Source organism: Zootoca vivipara, chromosome 2, assembly GCF_965207765.1.
Source record: "Zootoca vivipara chromosome 2, rZooViv2.hap1.1, whole genome shotgun sequence".
Taxonomy (NCBI): domain Eukaryota; kingdom Metazoa; phylum Chordata; class Lepidosauria; order Squamata; family Lacertidae; genus Zootoca; species Zootoca vivipara.
The window spans coordinates 50,624,789-50,647,677 of NC_142584.1; the positions used below are offsets into that span (position 1 = coordinate 50,624,789).

Genomic DNA, 22,889 nt, shown 5'->3' on the forward strand with positions numbered 1-22,889 from the left:
TACCTAGAATTTGCTGGTTTCTCTGTAACCCAATAATCTGGTTGGCCACTTAGAGAACAAGATGTTGGACTAGGTGAGCCTGTTTCAGTAGAGAAACTCACCTGGTACCTATCTTAATGTCATTGCGGTGCCAGGTGAACACACTATTGCAGGCCTTTTACACTGGAACCTCGGTTTATGAACACCTCGGTTTATGAATTTTCGGTTTATGAACACCGCGGACCCATCTGGAACGGATTAATTCACTTTCCATTACTTTTAATGGGAAAGTTCGCTTCAGTTTATGAACGCTTCAGTTTATGAACAGACTTCCGGAACCAATTACACCCATGTTTCAGTTTATGAACGCTTCAGTTTAAGTACTTCGCGGACCCGTCTGGAACGGATTAATCCACTTTCCATTACTTTCAATGGAAAAGTTCGCTTCAGTTTATGAACGGTTACTCCACGGACCGTCTGGAACGGATTAATCCACTTTCCATTACTTTCAATGGGAAAGTTCGCTTCAGTTTATGAACGCTTCAGTTTATGAACAGACTTCCGGAACCAATTGTGTTCATAAACCGAGGTACCACTGTATTCTGTTCCTGTTTTAAATATGCTTCATCTGATCCATCATGTAATGCTGCTTGTATGTATTTTATTGGTTGTATCCAATGGTTCTATTCTGTTTGAAGAAGACTCTGACATAGTAGAGGTATCTATAAACAGAAGGTGGGTAGGAAAGTTTTGCTAACTCCCCCTGTGGGAGTGCTGCAGTGGACTGTAGGGATATTTTAAATATACAGTCGTACCTCGAGTTCCGAACACCTCGGGTTACGAACAACCCGGGTTACGAACTTCGCAAACCCGGAAGTATTTTTGCCGCGCGTGCGTGCGCAGAAGCGCCGCGCGCCTTTGCGCATGCGCAAAACGGCGGTTCGGGCCCTTTTCGGGTTACGAACTTTTCGGGTTACGAACTGCGACCCGGAACGGATCCCGTTCGTAACCCGAGGTACCACTGTAAATGTATAGGGATGCCAATACCCTTTTAAATGTGTTGTGGAATGGGGGATTATTGGTTTGGTTTTGCTCTTATTTTTATTAAATAGGTTTTTTAAAAAAAATACATATTGTATTATGTCGTGAACCGCCCTGAGATATACAGATGAAGGGTGATTTAATAAATAAAAATAATAATACATGCACTTCAGTAAGTTGATAAGCCTTCTGTTTGCTGTATTGTTGGGGGTTTTTATAACTGGTTTTTTTATGTAATTGTTGTAACCCTGCCCTGATTGTTGGTATCGCAAGATACAATTTTTAATTAATTAATGTGAATTTGTGGACTATATTATGTAAATGCAATATCTGTTTGGGCAGAAAGTGTCCTCAATGTATATACTGTACTGTATACAAAAAGTAAATATATATGCAACTTACCATTTCCTGACTACTAGTAAATGATACTAATTCTGTAAAGCTGTATCTCTTGCAAAATTTTAGCGCTTCTATCCAAGTCCCCGTATTATTTGCTTCTAGGCAATAACAATTTCCATTCCAGTAGTGCCAGCAGGGTGCTTGAGGACAATTCAGTCTGAATCTAGCTTTAGATGGGAAAAAGTAGTAATTTAATTATTATATTCTAACTTAAATTGAAGACTGTCTGTAATTTATTGCTGCCCTTATTCCTCTTGAAACTTCTAAGTTCTGCTTCCATCTATATTCTTCAGTCACCAAGCCAGAATAGAGAACATTGTACATCCTTCAAATATGGCATTCTGACTGACTTCAGAGTCAGAATGCAATAAAACAGGTTAGATAGGATAAGTGGGTTGCTTGTTTCAACAGAAAATTTAAAAATTAAAAATTAAAAAATAGAAACGTGCAAAAAGCAGGAAAAAGAAATGTTATTTTATTACACTTATATTACTTCTAGCTAAAGCAAGTCAACATCCAATTCTAACACTGCCTGTATATTTCGAAGCAAGTTTCTTATAAGAGATAAGGCAGGAAAGAAAAGCATCAAAATTGTTTTTGGTAAGCCCAGAAACAACCCAAGTAAATGCTTAATCCTCACTTTTCTCCCTTTATGTGTCTCTACACAATCATATGTGCAACAAAAGAAGTACTAAATTCTATAATCTTCTCCAGGAATGTGTTGGATTTAGTTCAAAAGTATGTAAGCACAGGCACACGTTTTATTCTTTTTTTTTTTGGTCTCCTATAGTTACTCAGTTGATTACCTTGAAGTTACAGCCTCTCTACCTGTCTATATAAATATTATGTGTATTAGTCATCCAGCATTAACTACTTTTATATCACCTTGATTTCAAATGGAAAAATTAAGCACAAACTTAATCTTCTGTTAACAGAAAAATCTAAGTGCAGAAATCCACTATCTAAATCTAAAAACACACATTTTGGGGTGTTCAGAAGCTTCTGTGCATTTGCAAAGGGCCCCATAGTTTCAACAGTCAATACAGGTGCCTTCAGGGGAGTCTAATGCATTCCTTGTCCCATGATCCCAGGGAGCTCAAAGCTACCACTGACCACTCAGCTTCACAACAATTATAACCTTTCCATGCCAGAGAGAACAAAGAAAATGAATGGGCTATTTTCCCACTTTTTTCTGGTGGTTGCTCTTGCCAAGAGCTGGAATAGGAAAAAACACTGCTGCCAAAGAGAGAGAAATTAAGAACTGCCTCTGCAGCTCGTTCTTTGTTCTCTCTGGCAAAGAGAAGCTGGAGCAGCTTTGAGGTGAGTGGGCAAGAGTAACAGGGGATATCAGCTTGCCCAAAATGTAAAACAAGGTGCAGGTTGGAAAGAGAATTTCTAGCCATTGGAAATAGTACTGGTGTTGGAAGTTGAGGCAGTTCACAAAAGCTCATACATGCGGCATGGTTCACTAATGTGTGAACCAACCTTAAGATACTTCATTTACAGCTTTCATTTATTTACTTAAGAACCTATAAACACACTCAAAATTTAAGGGACTCATATAATCTACTTTTGATGCATCTTAACAACGCAAACTGTGTGGAGCATTAAAAACTGTGTCTATGTGAATAAACGTGTTCTCATTTAATCATGTGCTCTGCAGTTTGGAATCCTTGTCTATTATTTTTACAACACCTTTACCTGCCTAGAAAAACTATATCCACTGAAGAAGAGGCAGAGGTGTGCGTTTTCCAGAACTGAGTTTCCCCCCAATGCATATTAGGGTAATTTGCATTAGGAAACTGTTTGCAACAGACAAATTTCTGATGACTTAAAAACTGATCTAATTTTGCATGTTTATTTCACTTGAATTTAAAGGGACCCAGGTGGCGCTGTGGTTAAACCACTGAGCCTAGGGCTTGCTGATCAGAAGGTCGGCGGTTCGAATCCCTGCGACGGGGTGAGCTCCTATTGCTTGGTCCCAGCTCCTGCCAACCTAGCAGTTCGAAAGCACGTCAAAATGCAAGTAGATAAGTAGGAACCGCTACAGCAGGAAGGTAAACGGCGTTTCCATGTGCTGCTCTGGTTTGCCAGAAGTGGCTTTGTCATGCTGGCCACATGACCTGGAAGCTATACGCTGGCTCCCTCGGCCAATAATGCGAGATGAGCGCGCAACCCCAGAGTCAGTCACGACTGGACCTAATGGTCAGGGGTCCCTTTACCTTTACCTTTTTCACTTGAATTTAGTAAATAAAGTTAAAAACATCTTTCATTATGTCATCTTCGACAACAAAAATTCCTTCTCCATGAGCCCACTCGCCACCTGAAATTTAATCAACACATTTTGTTGTCTACCCTCTCTACAGAAGTATATTCTGTAAATTTAATCAACACATAAATTTAATCAACACATTTTATTGTCTACCCTCTTTACAGAAGTATAGGATGGTAAAGGCTAAGGGTTGTATCCAACAAAGTTGTCCATTTAGCACAAGGACTTCTACTTGTGCAACAGAATTTCTCTGTCCTCTCTTCTCCCCATATGCCCCCACAATCTGTTCCAGAGAGTTGGGGGAAACCCAAAGCAAACTGGGATGTGTGCATGGGTGTAGCCAAGGGAGGGCAGGGGGGCAGCTGCCCCTCTAGATCAATAAAAATAGAAATACTTAACTGAGTTTCTGTCCCCCCCCCAAAAAAACAACACCTGGCTACTTCTGTGTGTGTGTGTGTGTGAGAGAGAGAGAGAGAGAGAGAGAGAGAGAGAGAGAGAGAACAGGTTGGAAAGTTCCATTGTGTAAAGTCCTTGCACTAACATAATTACTTCATTGAACACAATCCTAAGAACTAAGCATTCTATGTCCTGGCCCAAACTAAACACACAAAACTGAAAACAGAAAGAATTCCCTTAAGAACTCACCTTGCCATTATTTCGGGTTTTTTTAAGAAATGAGTGGGGCAAGTGGAAAACTGCTTGGACTTGTGCTTTCTAGGCACAAGCAAAAGTGTGGATGGAGCTTAGCCTTTACCTCTTCCAAGATATTCCACCCCCTCACCTCTCCCACAGAGAGCCAGCATCCTGTGACTATTACACAGCAGAAACTACTGTACTTCATGGGCGTACCCAGCACGGGGCAGGGGGCGCAGCTGCCCCCCTAGAAGCAGGGCCGGCACAGCCGTGGGCAAGAGCGGCACTGCCAGCAGGGCTGGTGGGCAGAGGTGGAGGCGGAGCACAGCCTGGTGGAGTGCGAGTTCGGCATTCCCGCCCACCACGCCTCGCCCTCCCTCCAGCTCCCCGTCGCGCCCTCCGGCAAGGCCAAGCGCGGCGGGGAACTCGCGCTCCGCTGGGCTGTGCTCCGCCTCTGCCCACCAGCAGCGCTGCTATCGCCCACGGCTGTGCGCTCCGTCAGGGTCCTGGCCATAGTGCACCGGGGCAGCCCGGCGGGCCAGAGCGAGCACCCTGGCTGCGTGCTGTCAGCAGAGCCCCAGCGCCTCCGACTGCAAAAAGCTTCGTGGCGCCAAGGTGAGACCAGAGTCAGTTTCACCTGGGCTCCGTAGCCCCGCCCATGTCCCCACTTTGTGGCCCCTCCCCTCCCTGGCCCCGCCCCTTGCCCCCCTAGTTTTGCCCCTGCTGTACTTAATCACGAATGGGTCTGCCCTGACTAGCAGAGGCTCTCCAGGATTTCACATCTCCCCCAGCCCTACCTAGAGATGCCAGGGTGACATCTGGGACCTTCTGATGCAATGCAGGTGTTCAACCTCCGTCTTCCTTGGGTGCTTCTGCCCCCCCCCTTCCCTTATAGTGACAAAAACTGCCAAGGGCACAAGACAGGTGTGTGTATGCTCTGGATCTGCTAACCCAGCCTTGGGCAGCTGCTGGAAAGTAAAGGACAGAGGTAAAATCATCTCAGGTACAGGCACCAAATACAGTTCAAGCCTTTCCACAATGGACGGGATGGGGCTGCAGCATCTCTGCTGTGGGTGTTTTCATTTGCATTGCTTGCGACGGCAACACCTGTTCGCAGCGCAACCTTCGTTTACCTGCATCCCACGTGTCGCCAGGCAGCAAGCGGACGTGCACCGCCAACAGGAGCAGCGAAAGAAGCAGCAGCCCAGGCGCCATGAGAGCGCCTTTGCGGCTGCTGCTACGCGAGGCTCCTGTGGCTCCTCCCCACCGTGGGCGGAATCGGCGCCAGAGTTCAACCGTCCTCCTCTCGCGCCTCGAGAACAGTTTTGCGCACGCTCGGTCCCGCGCGCAGGAGCCGACTTCCCGCCCCCGAATCCCCTCCGCCAATCCCCGCTTCCTCCTCCCCCCCTTCCTTATAACGTTCGACTCAGACAATTATCCCAGCTAAAAAAGCCGGCTGTTCCTTTCAAGTACCTCCGCTGCCAAAGCATGTTATCTTATTATACAGGCACAGCGGTTTCCTGCCATTGTATCCCCATTCTCCTCAGGGATTTCCCTCTCCCAAACCATTCCCTTGCCAACCCTCCATGCCCTATAATGCCCAAGAGCATTCACTGACGTGAAAATGATTGCAGTGCTTACACCAGAGACTCAGCTAAAGCTATCAGGGTAATATTCATAGAATAATAACTCTGTAGAGTTGAAAGGGACTCCGAAGGTCATTTCGTCCAACCCCCCTGCAATGGAGAAATCTCAACTAAAGCAGTGCATGACAGATCCATTCCAGCCTCTGTCTGCTTTAAAATCTATGAAGGAGAGACCATCACCTTTCGAGAGAGTCCATTCCTGATGTTTATTTGGAATATTTTTTTGTGTAACTTGAAACCATTGGTTCATGTCTTACCCAGTGGCGTAGCAAGGTCAGGTGGCACCAGGTACAGAAAATTTCTTGTCACGCACCCACACATTTTTAAAAGAAGGAAAAAATAAGATACAGTTGCAAGTGTAATTTTCTGGTTTATTTACTTAGCATGGTGACCACAAGCACTTAAAACCTGTTTTTTGACAATTGGAATTTGTTATGGATGAATTTTTTAACTTAATTTTGCTATTTTGCAGCCTACTGTTGATGTGGACTGCCTCAAAGTTCTGATAGAGGAGCATCACCTCTCAGGAGGAGCCAGGTCCAAGGGGGGGGGGAGTTTGCCACGGTGACAAGTACTTGCCCTCCTTTGTGACATCTCTTGCTTTTCCCTTAAAAGCCACTGACTTGCAGGCAGCCACTGTGGGTTAGTAGTGAGGCAAGTGGAGGAGAGAGGAGTTGGTGGTGGTTGGAGAAGATAAGGAGAGGTGTTCATTTGATTGTTATTGTTATTTGATTAATTACTTTTATTTGATACGTTTGATTTTTTATTATTATTTTACTTTTTATGCTAACACTTATTTTACTTTTTATTTTGTTTTTTGTTCTTTATTTTCAGCCTTAGCTCTCTGGAAATCGACCTGGCTAGTCTTCTCCAGAGAGCTCAGTTCCGCCACACTCTTTCCCTGTCTTCCCCTTTTCTCTCCCCTCTCATCATTTACATTTACTAGGACATTTCTAGCCCACTTTCCTTCCAGGAGTTCAAGGTGGCCTTCATGGTTCTCCCTGGCACCAATTGTTATCTTCATAGCAGTCCTGCAAAGTAGGCTAGGCTGGCCCAAGGTCCACCAGGGAGCTTCATGGCTGAGTGGGGATTCAAACCCACTACACCTCTGCCTGGCTCCTATTTGCATCTCTCCAGCTGCTCTACAACATCGGACCTCTCCCCCTTCCTGGGGGGTCTCTCTGACTCCAAGGAAGACTCCAGCACCTTCCTCATGTTCCCCTTTTCTGAGACACCTTGATGCTTGGAGGACCCTCCTAGGGGTCTCCTCCCTCTCCAGGAAGGGCAGGGCTGTCCTAAGAAGATGCGGCAGAGCAGCCCTTTAACAGCTGGCAATGCTTCCTCTTTCCTTTGGGCTGGAGCTCTTGAACCCATAGCACTTGGAGCCTCCTTTCTCTCTCTGCCAGCCCTTTGTGCTCTGGGCTACCTCTTTCCAGCTCTGGTGATGCCCTTTCAGGTCACTGAACTGCAGAGAGATGGAAGGAATTGGGCCAGATGCCCCTCCTCACACACAACCCCCCCCCCAACAATTGGGGCTGCTGGCTTCTGAGTCGCTCTCTCTACTCGTCTCTTCGAGGTTCAGGTGCTTAAGATGCCTGATCAGCTGCAGCAACAGGGTGGCCCCCCTGCAAGGCCTGGAGCAGCCTGTGGTGTCAGGTGAGCAAATGGCCTTCCTTTTTGGGACAGAGGAGGGCAGGAATGGGCTAGGGGGGCAGCTAGTCAAAAGATACATAGAGCCAGATGGCTGGATCCAACTCAAGGTCCATCTGGGCCATCACCTGGAAACCCAGCCCCCCCCCTCCCAGCGACCACACCATTTTGTGGGATCTGATGGAGGAAGCAGGGAGGGGCTGGGGTGTCCCCTGTAGTAGGACATGGAATCCAGGAAAAAACTATTGAAATAGCCTTGCCAGGGGCTTGCCAATGGCTCAGGTATGTGCTGGGGTTCCACATCCCTTCCCCAGGGGTGAGTACTGGATAAAACTAGAGCATGGAGTGGATCCCTCAGACCTGCCCCCTGCTGCCCGGGCTCTTTGTCCTCCACTCTGTGCTGTGCACTCTCAGATGCGGAGGAGCCCTCCCCTCCATGAGGAACTGACAGCCTGACTTTTGCATTTCAGCTGCTGGAGGAAGATCAGCTCTACCTCCTGGAGGTTATCCAGAACTACCAGGCAGCTCGGCTCAGGGGCGCCAAACCCTGAATTGCTCCAAGCAGGGGGCGGCCCAAGCCATTATGGTGAGTGATGGGTGGTGTGAGGGACCCCCATGGGGAGGGAGGGGCAGAGAGGGGTTTTGCGGGTTTGTGCATCTGCCAGAGAGGAAGACCCTTCTGGCTTAGAACATGGGGTGGCCAATCCCCTGGAAACACAAGCCTGGCATTTGGGGCCGGAGCCGTCCTCCGGAGACCCCTGGAAGGAGCTGACTTTCCTCCTCTGATCTCCTCAGGACATCTTTGGCCACTTGGAGCACTTCAGGGATCGCCCCCTGAGCCTGGCCCTGGCCTTGGAGGCGCTCCTCCAACTGAGTTGAGTGGGCGGGGGTGGGTGGGGTGGGGACAGAACTCCAGGGGGAGCTCCAGGTGGGCAAGAGTAGGCAGGAGGGAGAAAGGGGCAAGGAAGTCTTACCCCTTCCCTTTCTCTCTCCAGCTTAATGAGACCCCATTTGAACTGCGATATGGTCAGTGCTATCCTGCATAGGACAATGGAGGCTGTTCTTGGGGGTACAGAAAAGGAGGAGGACAAAGAGGTATGTCCTCTGCTTTGACTTCCCTTTGCACAGCTCTTTCTTCTTCTCACACCCTTGTGCAAGATTTAACCCAGCACTCAACCTTTCTTCTCTCTTTTCCCACAGGAACTGAAGCGGCACTTCCAGAGCCTGCTGGGGGGGTCTCCTTCTGGAAGCCCCCAATGCTGGCACCCTCCTCCAGCTGCTCACTGTAAGTGTCCTGATGGCATCAGGAGTACTTTTAGGGTTCCCCCACCCCCATCCCTTACCCAACGGACTGTCACATTTCTGGGGCAGAGAGTCCGCTGTCCCATTTGGCCCCTAATTTAGCCCAAATCCCAAACTGGCAACCCTTATGGCTCGAGAGTGCCAGGGACTCTGTGATGGGGGCAAAGGAGGGCCACCTTGGCCCAGACTGGTCCCTGACGCTGAGACAATCTTTCCTCCCACAGGACCTCTGATATTCCCCTTTGGGGAAGTGAGGAGGAAAGGAAACTAGCGGCCAGCAGCATTTCTCTACTGCTGGCTGTTTCATGGCGATTCCCCCACCTCAGAGTAAGTATCTTGCCTTCTTGTAATCATTTCTTTGGTTGCTTCCAGCCCCCCAAGAGCACACACCCCAGTGAATTTTAACGCAGAAGATGTGGCCAGAGGCAGTGGCGGAGCTTCATGCTCTGGCGCCGGGGACGGAAAGCAGGCAGGGTGGGACTGGTGCATGTTTTGGGGTGTGGCATGCCGCCCGTAGGGGCGTGGTGCGCATTCTGGGGCGGGGACTGTTGCCTGCGGGGGGCAGCCGCGATGGCGCCCTTGGGATCACGCTGCCCGGGACGGAGCGCCCCATCACTCCCCCTTCCTACGCCCCTGGCCAGAGGCTTTTTCTGCCCCCTTTCCTGGTGCTGTCCTTCCACCTCTTCCCAGAAGGGTGCAGGGCCCAGGGAGGTCCTCTGGGACAAGGGATTGGGCCCAAGCCATAGGGGGACCTATCCTTCCTGGCATGGGGCTGCTTCTGTGTTCTCTTGCACCCATCCAGGGTGGGGTTCGCAGTGTCATCTGACCCAGATTTTTTTTACTTGCAGAAGACAGTAATTCGGTCAGAGCTGGCCTTCTTCCGGCAAAATCTGAAAAAAGCTAAGCCCCACATCTTGGGGACAGCAAACACCCTTGCCCCATGTTTGCCCAAGACACACCTCCCAGGTCTTCTTGCTGGGAGTCCTCCATGGCCTCTCTGCCCAGCGGTCTCCCTGCCTGAGCTGACAGAGCTGGTCTCGCAGGTGGAATTGAGGACTCCCCAACTGCTGGTGCTGGCGGACTTTGAAATCCGTGCCCAAGCAGCTGGCTCTGGGGTGGCTCAGGACTTCCTGGCTGCTATGATGACCATGGGGCTATTCCATCAGGACACCACCCCAATGCAGGTGGCCGGCCACACTGGGCAGGAGAAGAGTGATTAAAAGTGGGGGATCTAGACTCCAGACCCTGAGAAATAGGTGGAAATATGAGACCCCAGACCCTGAGAAATCTGGAAATATGGTTAACAGCGAAAAACTCTAATATATTTCATATTTATGTAAAGACATGGAAAGATATAAGAAAAAATATTGAGTTATGGGGAAGAATGAAACTCTCTCTAATGAGAATAATTTTGGTCATAAAAATGAATATTTTGCCTAATTTTATTTAAAATTCTCCAATAGTAGGCAGAACAAGATGCTTCAAAGAATAGCAAAAATATATTTCTAGGTTTGTATGGGACAAACTCAAGTTCGGTTCAAGGGGAAATCATATTGACAATAAAGGGAGAAAACAGGGTTCAGAATAGCATAATGAAAATAATTAATGTTCATCCATTATTCTAGGGAAAAGAACTTCACATACACTTATTATGCCAAGGATCAATGCACATTTTGTTTTTCTAAAATGACATTTTCTACAGTGAAGTTAATAATGGCAGATTTCAAATTTTAAGAGTGGTATTGCAATCTTATTTTGAATAACATTGCCAAGAAGATCTGCTTATTGCCTTTTCTAATTATTGGTGATTAGATGAATTACTAATAGGGCAATCCTATCATTTTACTAGAACTAGGAAATTTATTTATTTGCTACATTTAAGTACCACTTTTCTGTAAAACCAGTCAAGGTGGCTTACATTTTATGTAGGTAAACGAAGGTAAAATCAAAGCCCCCTGATACAAAAGTAAAAGAAGTAAATTTAGGCACTGACACTTTCATATGGTCACATCATGACCCAGTGTGAAGTGGTCACTGCAGAAGAGATATGGAGCCTGTAGAAGGGACATACTGTCTCCCTCTGGCTTTTTAAAACCTTTAAATATTATAAAATGTGTAATAAAGAGAAAAAAGAACTTGCAAAGTTCATCAAATATAATATTTGTAAGCAGTGCTTTGTTTTTGTTTTTTGGCAATAATAATAATAATGAGGTGTCATATACTGTATTGATAAAAAAATATGCTGCATTTAGAGTAATAATTCCACCAGAGTTCATTCCCACAACTATTTTCAGCGGGACAAGGATGAGGAGTCCTCACAAACACTGTGATTTACAAGTATCTCTTTAAAAAGTATCCTAAAACATCTGGTCATTATGTTCCTGAAACAGTTTAAAGATGTTTTGAATTAGTATTGTATTTATGCCAGTTTTGGCCTATTACTGGCAATTGTAAATTGCTGAGTTTAAGTACAGTATGCCAGTTTGAAGGGCCTATGATTAGCAGCCAGTCTTTATAATTTATGTAATATTCCCTCCAAAACAACAGGAGGGTGACCTCATCCACTGTGAATCAGCTAAATGTGAGTTGTAAGGCAGAGGCTATTCAACAGGGAATATCATCACTACATAAACAGTTAATTCATTCAGAAAGGGTAAGAAAATACTGTAGTTCACTTCTTGAGAGAAACATGTTCAGTTGCCATCATTAAACAGGAGGGTGGCATTTGAGTAATTTTAATCAACTTTTAATCAACAAGATTAATCCATAGATCAATCAACTAAAGCATTATAAACATTGATTAATGAAAAGCTATATGAACACTTGTTTATGTGTAATGAATTGGTCAGTTGAACTTGATATTTTCCTTGCATTTAAGAATCACATTCATTGCACTTAAGAATCAGCTTTCTGGATCAGATCAAAGATAAAGTAGTTCCAGTAGTGGCCAACTATCTCCTGCCATGTGCCACCAGCATCTAATAGCAATGTGAATTACATTTGAACATAGAGGTTTAATTATTAGCTATTGTACATGATAGCCTCTGATAGACCAGTGGTGGTGTGTGTATATGTATCACAACAGAGGGAAGTGAAAGGAAGAAGCAAGAGTCATATACAGCAGAAAGAGGGGACAGCCACTTTAAATCTAAGACTAAACATTTATTTTATTCTAAAAAACAACAATTCAGCTGTTATTTTGTTGCACTTTTTTATATATAAGACGAAACAGAAACTATTGTGTCTGCATTAGTATTCTGATGAAGAGAGGCTGTGATAAAGAATGTGACTGCTGGCCTCCTGACTCTACAATGATGCTGCCAATGATGTATTGGGAGCCGACTCCGATTGCACCATTTTTTAAATAGCCTCAGATGGCATGAATAAAGCAGACAGAAAGGCAATTCACAATGTGGGCATAATGTTGCTACTTTCCCAGAGGGCTAGGTTATCTCTTTGCATTGCAGAATGATTCCAGGTAAGTACACATTTTTCCTTCTTTTTATTCGGACAAGGCAGCGACTACACATAGATCTCCATTTGTTAATTAAAAAAGAAAATCTTGACCCTCTTTCTCATTTTTTTGATGGGGCGACGTGTCTATCTGCAGGATTTGAGAACCTCATGCAAGATGTGCTGTGGTGCTTCAGTCAAGTGAAAGGAAATATTGACATAGGGGTCACAGAAGGTGGGTTTCCTTTTACTTTTCTTGAAATGAAAAGGAGCTTGTTTTCTTGCACTAACTGCTTAGTCAATGATGACTTTGTTTTGGTTCTTCTTGTGGTGATAACTTATGCTGCAAACAGGTAGCAATGATGTGTCTTTTTTTAAAGGTATGTTTTAAGAAAGCCTCAATTAGCCTGTCACTAAAATGGGAGCATGGACCTTTCTGCAATTGCAGAAATCCTTCTCCCCACATTCTTTTTTTTTTGAGGGGGGGTTAATTTACTTCTTTTTCTTCATGTTGACTATATTAGCATATTAACTACTGCACTGTATACAATTTATTGCCTTTCTTACCATAAGATATGGAAAAGAGAGAGTCCTAAAAGTGATCAGGAGTGATGAGCATTGCAGCACTCAATGAACTATTTGTTCCTAGTAGTTCTGGGACCTTTCACAGTCAGCTCATGTCCCTCTCTCTGTGCTACTCACAATAAAAGCAAAATATGCTATCTGCCGTATTGGGAACAAACTTGAAGGGATAACTGTGCTGGTCTTTGCACACACATACCCTTTGAACAACTGATGGAATATATGCTCCTGAAATGGAGAAAGTTTCTACCAGCCAGATCCCACAAGGGTATACATTCCAGATGTTTTGCAGGGCAAAGGAGGCTTTCCTTCACGATACACTCAGAGTGGAAGTTGTTTTCCCCCCAGAACCAACTCTTTCTCGCATTAACTCTTTCTACCTCAACCTGTCTCCTAACCTGTCTCCCTACCTATCTCCCTACCTCTATTCCAACCCACTTCAACCAACCATCTCTCAAATCCTCTCCTTTTAAACCCTTCCTCTTGGAATTATGGCCAATCAGAGGCTGCCATTCATTAACCATTTGCTGGCAGGGAAAGAAGGGGGGGGGACACTTGTTGATCCAACCACTCCAGCAAAACCAAATTTTCTGTCACGTCCCACCCCTGAAAATCATTGCATAGGCGAGGTTGCATACACCAGCCTCCACACAGCAATGGGCAGGAACTGAAAAATACTTGGGGGGTTTGTTTCAATTTGCAAATACACTTTAAACCACATTACAAACTTTTGTATCTCAATTAAATAAACACATATACCGCCTGTTTGTCCCTTTATCTAAAGGTTTCGTGACAGGGTCTCCACAATTGTCTTATCCTTCCCTCTGCCCTGTTCATAATAAGGTTTAAGCGTGTTTACTTGGAAAACTTCACAATGTCCACCTTCCAAGTTTAATCCAACCAAATAGTCTACATTGGAGAGTCTACCAACGACATGGAAGGCTTCGGCTTTGTTCTGTGGTAAGACCAAAGCGCACTTTCACACTCTTTAAATGTGAGGTAATCAGGTTTCATCCTCTCTGAGATTTGAGTATATTTCACTCAAAGTTCCATATATCTGAGGGCGCAAGTACAGCATCCAGTTTCCCTCAGGAATGTTTAAGTCTTTACAAGTCCGTTAAAAAAAATATACTGTAGGAATACTTGCACATCATCACCTTTTACATACTTCGGAAACCTCTTTATATTAGCTGAGGAAAAATATCCACCTGACATTGGTTGTGGCAATTCTGCCCTCAGCTTAATTTCCTCCATTTTTAAAAGAAACATACAGTATCTTTTTCATGGGCCGTCTTGGCCTCCCTTTCTCTGTATTCTTGGGCTGATCTGGCATATCTTTTTTTCTCTTTTTCCTCATGAGCTAGCTATCTCTGCCATATCTCTCTGTCTGTATCTGTGCTAGCTGAATGTTAGCTGTGATTCTGGTCTTTTCTTTTTCTTTCTCTGCTTCATCTTTAGCCATTTCTAATCTTAGTCTCATCATCTCTAATTCAATTTTAGGATTCTCCTCAGATGCAGTAGCTCCCTGCACTGGGTCATCCCGAGTCTCTTTGGCTTGGCACTTGCTGGTCATTTTCTGACAGAATTTTTTTTCCTTTTAATAAAATAACTTCACCACTTTATTAAACTGGTTGTTCTGTGTCTCTGGGTACGTTTCTGTCTGGGTTTAAACTTCAGATCATGGCGCTGCCACCAATTAATATGCAGGGGGTGTGACAGCACTTTTTCCTCTCATGCCGTTGGGCCCGCTCTCACTTAGAAAAATTTCTCCCACCTCACTGAACAACCCTTTATCTAAAAGGTTTCTTTTCCTTTCCTCTTAAAATTCTAGCCCAGAATATCCTGTGGGGGACTTTTGTGAGGGGATATTTAGTAAGTTGGAGTCTCAGACCGGTTTTTCTTTAAATAAAAAAGATTTATTTAAGGCAAGATAGTATATAACACAAATGGATTAAACTTAGGTTACTTCAGGCATACAGTCCGATTACACTTTAATTCGTCCTCAGTTGTTTTTGCGTTATAGGTTTGGTTCCTTTATACGGTGATACTTTCTTTCAGTTATCCACCCCCTTTAACAATCCTGCTCCTAAGGTACCTTAAGTAATATACCCAAGGGCCCTCCACACACCCTCCCTTCACTGGGTTTGGGAGTTTCTTATTTTCCTTAGAAGAATCTCTCCCCTCCAGACTAGATTTGAGTCCCAAGTAGGTTGTTCCTTTCCAGCTCCTACGTATCCTGGCTCAATCTCTGCCTCCCAGTAAAATTCTGGTCTATTCCTCCTACAGGACACCACAGAACCAACTTTTTCCTCACATTAACTCTTTCTACCTCAACCTGTCTCCCTACCTATCTCCCAACCTCAATTCCAACCCACTTCAACCAACCCTCTCAACAAACCAACTGTCTCTCAAATCCTCTCCTTTTAAACTCTCCCTCCTGGAACCACAGCCGATCAGAGGCTGCCGTTCATTAACCCTTTGTTGGCAAAAACCACTTGTTGATCAAACTGGTCCAGCAAAACCAACTTTTTCATCACAATGGCCCTTCTCATCTCCTCTGTTGCAGGCCCAAAGTGGTGAGAGCTGGAAGTTGAAATGAAGTTTTTCTTACTGCTGGCTTGCTGGAGTTGAAAGCCACCTTTTTTGGTGCACAGTTTCTACTTGCATTATGGAGGACAAGAATGTTAATCAATGTATATCATTTACCACAGGCTATACATCTATATTAATTTTGGGTGGAATTCAACATTGCTGTAAGGCCATTTTTCAATCAGCACAAGCATTTCTCCTTGCCCGATTTAATAATCTCCTTCTGTGTGCTGTTCTGGGGGTTCTTCCAATCTCCAAGAGCTGGTTTGAAGGGTGTGTGGGGGGGGGAGACAGGGGATCTCTATTGCACTATGGGAACTCATTGTACTTGTTACTGCAAGCACACCTATTCAGCCTCCATGACATGTTTGGACAACTGGGGCACAAATAAAACTAATATGAGTAAGACTAGGTATGCACCTTCTAGAGTACTGGGGATCCAAGCCAGAAGTATTTGACCCTACTGTATTCCCCTGCTGTTGTTTTGTGTTTTCCACAAGGTGTCTTTAATTTCCTACTTTCAGTTTCCAGGGTTGAGGGGGAGGTCTCATTGCGCACTCTGCACATTTGCTGTGAGTTAAGGGGATGAGTCTGTGACGAATGTCCCCCTCTCTATTACTAAAAAGCAACATAGGAATCCAGAGGTGAATCCACCCACACTCTTCTCCCACCTCCTCCAAATAAACCCCTTTATTCTTGTGGGTTTATAAGTAAAGAGACTCTCCTTCCAGCTCACGTGGCCTGGTATAAAAACAAAACAAAACTCTAGGCTGTTTGATAGAATAACCTCCTGCCACCAGTAAAGGGTCTCTCTCGGCTTGATTCCCCATACTGCAAAAGTTTGCCCTTTCCACGCTGGCAACTTGTTGACACCCCAGGTTATCTTTCTAAGCCTCCTCAGTGTTACTCTTAAGACACAAATGTTTGCCTCTTTTCCTGAGGTAAGTTTTGTCCTCTAACGAGTTACCACTTCTGAGAGTCCCGATACCTTGCTGGGAAAATAATGACGATACTTCTTGGCACAAAAGAGAAGAATTTTATTAACCTTAGAACATAGTTGTTTCTTTAACGTTTCATGTGTTTAAAAGCTACGTTTCGGTTGTAGATAATCTCTGTCAAACATTTAACATCGAGCCTTCCTGAACCTCATCTAGATCCCCACTATCCTGGCCTCTCAACTTTCTTCTTCACACCTACCCTCTCACTCTCCTCAACTGACAAAACCGCTGCTCCCTCCTTTTAAACTGGGAACAGTCCCGCCCCCACCAGAATGTTATGTCAGTCAGGCTGGAGGTGGATTAACTCTTTTCCAGCCAGGTAGGAATAAATATTTCAAATATTTCAAAACCGTGTCAATCCGTCAGTCCTTCCCCCAATTTCACCCGCACCTCAGAGAACCCTGGGATGATTTCATGTTGTTTGAGCCATTGCATTTCTATTGTCCTAATATTGACAAGAATCCTTCTGGGCACATGAGGCAAGTCAGCACCATGGAAAGTTCCAAAGACCATAAATGGGCAGGCCTCTGTTTTGGAACTGAGCACTTCTCCTTTCTGACAAATCCTTCCAGGCATGTTGCCTACATTAATGGGTTGCCATGAGGATACAAGTTCTTTGAGTGAAGGGGATTAATTCCTCAGGCAGGGCAGGATCTGAAGGTAGGGACTCAGGCCCATTCGGTCTAGATTCTAGCATTAGATTCTTCCTCCCATGCTACTGCTCTGATGGATCCTGCCACACCTCCACTGGAATCAGATCCTAGCCTGCTTGCTCAGAATGGGGTCCCATTCTGCTTAGGGTTCAAAAGCTCTCTGAAGATACCTGCAACAAGCTTCCACTATTCCAACAGTTGCATGGGGTCCTTTGTTCCACAACTTTAAAACTCTGCCGTCTGCTAGTGTAAGGGTTCTTGTGTTAGCAGACAACCTTTCATTTTCAAGTGATTTCTGGATGCTAAATCAGAAATAGTTCCTATGACCTTCCATCATATTGTATATAGGTATGCAACTTTGTAACATATTACTGACAGCTGGGAATCAAGCCTTTAAAATCTTGGATACCTTGGATATCTGACTCTACAATATCATTGGATTTGGCTGTGAGCCCAATTTCATTGGCTTCTTTTTACATTGCTTGCTAATTGCTTTCACAGTTTTCATTCTGCCGTTTTCATAGAAAGTAAAGTGCTATTAGTTAATGCAACCTAAAATCTCAGCCTAAATAATTAAATAAGAGCCAGCTACCATGAGACTATGGCTATTTTTGTGCATATGGTTTTAAAGTAGAGTGAATTTACTCCAAGGGAAAGCTAAACCACCAATTATATATACTGTAGCTTGGGGTGAAGGGAGAGGATAGGCAATGCTTAGGGGAGCAGATTTAAATCAATAAATGTTTCTAGTGTAGACCAAAAACCATGGGTGTAGCCGGGGGGGGGGGGCGGGGGGCAGCTGCCCCACTAAATCAAGTAAATCAATAAAAATACTTGACTGAGGTTCTCCCCACCCCAAAAAACCATAAATCCTGGCTACACCCATGCCAAAAAACACCATATATTTCAGTTTAAAGCTAAAATCAAACCATTTCAGTGTTGATCTGGAACAATTATTGAGACCCTGTGTCTTGGAAACCAACGCTTTATTTATTTATTTATATTCATATTACTCTTGAAGACAAATGTACATATTTTTCTTTATGCTTTCTTCCAATACTACTTCCTCTTCTAATCCAATTTTCAGAGATATATTTCAAGCAATTTTCCCCGAACAGTGGCATAAACAATGTCTTAGGGAAGTCCTTCTTAACATTTTCCATTTATCAAATACAGTAGGTAATTTCAAAGCTGACAGTGCTAAACAAATGAGATTCAAGCAGCGATAATTTCCTTGAATTGATACCACACATTTATTTGTCAGGAAAGCTGGAGGCAATGCTCCGAGTAGTACTAAAAAGGGGGAAAAGAGATTGAATGAATCTAATTTCATACCCAGGTTTGTATAAAATATTAAAGATGTGTGAAGTACAAAGTGCCAATTCAAGAAGCATTAATACTTGGTTTATTGTATACATTCTTTCAATCACATTTCTACTTATGCATGCAGCTAATAAGCACATTCCTGTTTCTGTCAAGAAAACCCAGAAAATGTTCAATCAGCATGTCCTGGATCATGAACTGTAGTATTCAAGAGGGTGATGAGTTCCTTAGGGTCAAACTAAATGCAATATAGTTTGACCCTAAGGAAGAGATGTGAGAGATTTTACTTTCTTGGGCTCCTTGAGCACTGCAGATGGTGACAGCAGTCACGAAATTAAAAGACGCCTGCTTCTTGGGAGAAAAGCAATGACAAACCTAGACAGCATCTTAAAAAGCAGAAACATCACCTTGCCGACAAAGGTCCGTATAGTTAAAGCTATGGTTTTCCCAGTAGTGATGTATGGAAGTGAGAGCTGGACCATAAAGAAGGCTGATCGCCGAAGAATTGATGCTTTTGAATTATGGTGCTGGAGGAGACTCTTGAGAGTCCCATGGACTGCTAGAAGATCAAACCTATCCATTCTTAAGGAAATCAGCCCTGAGTGCTCCTTGGAAGGACAGATCGTGAAGCTGAGGCTCCAATACATTGGCCACCTCATGAGAAGAGAATAATCCTTGGAAAAGACCCTGATGTTGGGAAAGATTGAGGGCACTAGGAGAAGGGGACAACAGAGGACAATATGGTTGGACAGTGTTCTTGAAGCTACGAACATGAGTTTGACCAAACTGCGGGAGGCAGTGCAAGACAGGAGTGCCTGGCATGCTATGGTCCATGGGGTCACGAAGAGTCGGACACGACTAAACGACTAAACAACAACAAATGCAATATTAATTGTATGTAAGCAATTAGCATGCATGGTTTTGAAATTTTAAATCTCTGCAATGAGAAAGAAGAAGCAGGTTTGGAACTATGGCACACTGTGATGGGAGTAGCCTCCCCTCATCCCAACATCACCCCCAAAACCATTAGAATCAGGAAGAGAAGTCCCATGGGCATATTGATCTCTCTGAGCAAATACCAGGGATAAACCAATGTAATTGCGACAAAATCCTTTCTAGAATATCTTTAAAATAATCTAGTGCAGTGGCTTAGAATGTGAGCCTTGGACACCATGGAGTCATTTAGTCATTCCCTTGCCTCAACCTCCTTAGGTAGCAAGTAACGAACTTTCAGCTTCCACTGTCTCATATGTACTATGAAGTAATATCACTGACCCACCTGGGTGTTAAGAATATTTAAGAAAATACAGCCATACCTCGTAAGTTGAACACCTTGCGACTCAAACATTTTGGCTCCTGAACGCTGCAAACCTGGAAGTGAGTGTTCTTTGGAACCAGAACATCCGACAGGGCTTCTGTAGCTTCTGATTGGCTGCAGGAGCTTGCTGCAGCCAATCGGAAGCTGTGCCTTGGTTTCCGAACGTTTTGGAAGTTGAACAGACTTCTGGAACGGATTCCGTTTGACTTCCAAGGTACGACTATATGCAAAACTTTGGATGTGAGAAAAGCACTATATAAAGGTTATATATTTTTACCCATGTTCTTATTTCTTCTATGCTGTGTAAAGTAAATATTAGCCCAAATCCCTGATGCTAAAAGTAATTTAAAATGCAACCCCTATGTGCATTTCTGCAAGGACAAGGTGGAGGGCTGGTTATAACATTTGACCAAAGTCTACTTGAAATATACACGGAGTCCAGTGGTGACTTCATGCTCTTTACTGCAGCTTGTAAAACAGTGAATGAAATGCCCCCCAAACCAGGCTTTTATATACATTATTTACACAACGAGTCGTCTGATTGGCTGATTCTGCTTCCCTCCTGGAGCCTGATTGGTCTTTTCCTGCAGGCCAATCAGTTGTTGCATTCTACGATCCTACTTGCCTATTGTTCTAGGATCCAAGCTTAGTACATAACTTCACCCCTCCAGATGTTTTGGACTATAATTCCCATCATCCCTGACAACTGGTCCTCTTAGCTACGGACCATGGGAGTTGTAGGCCAAAACATCTGGAGGGCCGTAGTTTGGGGATGCCTGCTGCAGATCCTTGATTTTAAGTTTCTTCCTTCTCCTGAAGTCCAACCCTATTCATGTTAGCTGGAACACAAGTATCACCAGTTCCAAGGGAACAAGTCACACAGGACTTAATTTTCAGTGCACATGGCTAGATATGCACTGCTCGCCAGCTGTCCTATGACCATAGCTGCCAAGTTATCCCTTTTTTAAAGGGATTTTCCCTTATGCTGAATAGGCATCCTCGCAAGAAAAGGGAAAACTTGGCAGCTATGCCTATGACACTTTCCTAGGAGTAAACCTTATGAAATACAGTAGGGCTTATTTCTGAGTAAACATACATGGGCTCGCCCTGCACAGTAGGGTGGGTCATAAAAAACTTTTTTTGGAAAATGTTTCCTCCCTTGATCTTATATCAGGCGTATGGTATAAACATAGTCAAATTTCAAATTTGGGACAAATCGGTTAATATTTAGACCCTGCTCCTACAGATTGAAATTTTGCCTCACTACGAGTGATGAAAACATAGGAATTTGACTGATTTATTCTCAGTATGTTAAATTGTGAACTAATAAACATAAATTTTAGGTTTTATGTAGAGCAATAATAGTTGCATACTATTATCTTCTGCAATATTTATTTAATTAAGATAAAACATGTTGATAATTTCCATGAAAAACCAATGGTTTTGAACAAATTATATGGAACAATTAAGCAAACGGTGTACTAAACAAGTAAACATAAACATTAAACAATAAAACACACTCATATTATGTGTTGCATCAAAACATCACATTATACTTAATTACTTAGGTATAAATTGTACTAAATACTTACATTTTGTGTAATTAATAAAATTATGCCTTATGCAATATTATACATTGTACATGTACACCATATTATATCATTCTAAAAATATGCTTTTATGCCTTACACTAAACGTCTATTTTGGTGCAAAGTCCTTATTTGTCTCTTGTTTTGGGAATTTAGAGCAATTGTTCATTGTTGTTTTGATGGTAGCATCACGTCTTTTCTCTCCAATAACTATCCTAGATGCTCTAGTAACCTCCTTCACTGCACGTTCAACCATTTGCGAATGGCACTTGAATTTTGGAATTGTTAATGGAGTGGTCACAATATTTAACAGTTCATTGTTTGTCATGTTCCTGATTATTGGTGGCTCATATGTATAAGTTTCCGACCATTTTATCATTTATTCCATACAGCCGGCAGATACGACAGGCACTAGTGAGCTGCATGGGCCAATTCTGAGCAGCTGTAAGTCACTGCTGAATTCTCCAGAGATGAGTGCAGATGTAACTTGCCACAAATACTTTTTGTCAGTAGATAGATTTTTCCATACTACTTATGGCATTTCTGGGATTAAATCTGATCGTGCAAAGCATTTATATTCAACAACTGGCAAATCGGTGACACTGGGCAGTAATTTCCCAATATGCCCTGAAAAGGGGTTAGCTCCAGATGTGGGTCCATCTAGTCCAATGATGAGATGTTGTAGAGGCAGTTCATTGGCAGGAAGGATGCAAATATTCCATTGCAATGTAATTTCCATCAGGCAATGAAACAATTGAAATATGCTCCTCTGTTAAATTGTATTAATTACACAAAATGTAAGCATTTAGTACAATTTATACCTAAGTAATTAAGTATAATGTGATGTTTTGAAGCAACACAAAATATGAGTGTGTTTTATTGTTTAACATAGCTGCCAAGTTTTCACTTTTCTCGCGAGGAAGCCTATTCAGCATAAGGGAAAATCCCTGTAAAAAAGGGATAACTTGGCAGCTATGTTGTTTAATGTTTATGTTTACCCTACTGCACAGCTGCAGTCCTCTGTGCCCTAACTTGGAAACAGGCCCTACAGTACTTTACACCCATGAACTCAGATTCTGCAGTTAACCTAGTTCCCTGCCGAAAATCTAAACAACTTCTACCGGTAGCCATTCCAGCACCAGCACCCCAAAATATAAGGGGAGCGGTGGGAAGGGCGACCATCTCCTTTTCGACCAGTCAAGCACCTTTAAACATGCGGAGGAATTTCCCTTTCTGTAACAGGTTTTTTTTTTTTCCTTCCCCGTCCGTCCGGCACTGCGGAGGAAACGTCTTTTGATTCCCAGGGCTCTCCGCAGAGTCCGGGACGCTGAGCAGAGCGAGTCGCGAGAAGCTCTCCCGCCGCCTCGCCTCGCGCGCGTGTTTACAGGCGGGAGGGTCTTAGTCAGCAAATCTTGCTCCTATGCGCTGCAGCCAATGAGAAGCCTTGCTCGGCCCGCTCGCC

The 22,889-nt window shown here is 43.8% G+C and overlaps 1 protein-coding gene across 1 annotated transcript in view; it reads right to left on the minus strand.

The window, feature by feature from the left end:
* Positions 1 to 5,639, minus strand: part of LOC118080310 (uncharacterized) — a 76,913-nt gene extending 71,274 nt beyond the window's left edge. Inside the window, exons 1-2 of the mRNA XM_060271698.2 lie at positions 5,458 to 5,639; positions 1,423 to 1,586 (exon numbers count right to left, since the gene is read on the minus strand). Coding sequence (XP_060127681.1) covers positions 1,423 to 1,586; positions 5,458 to 5,539 — 246 coding nt within the window. The 5' untranslated portion in view covers positions 5,540 to 5,639. The remainder of the gene's footprint in view (positions 1 to 1,422; positions 1,587 to 5,457) is intronic.
* Positions 5,640 to 22,889: the final 17,250 nt, after the last annotated feature.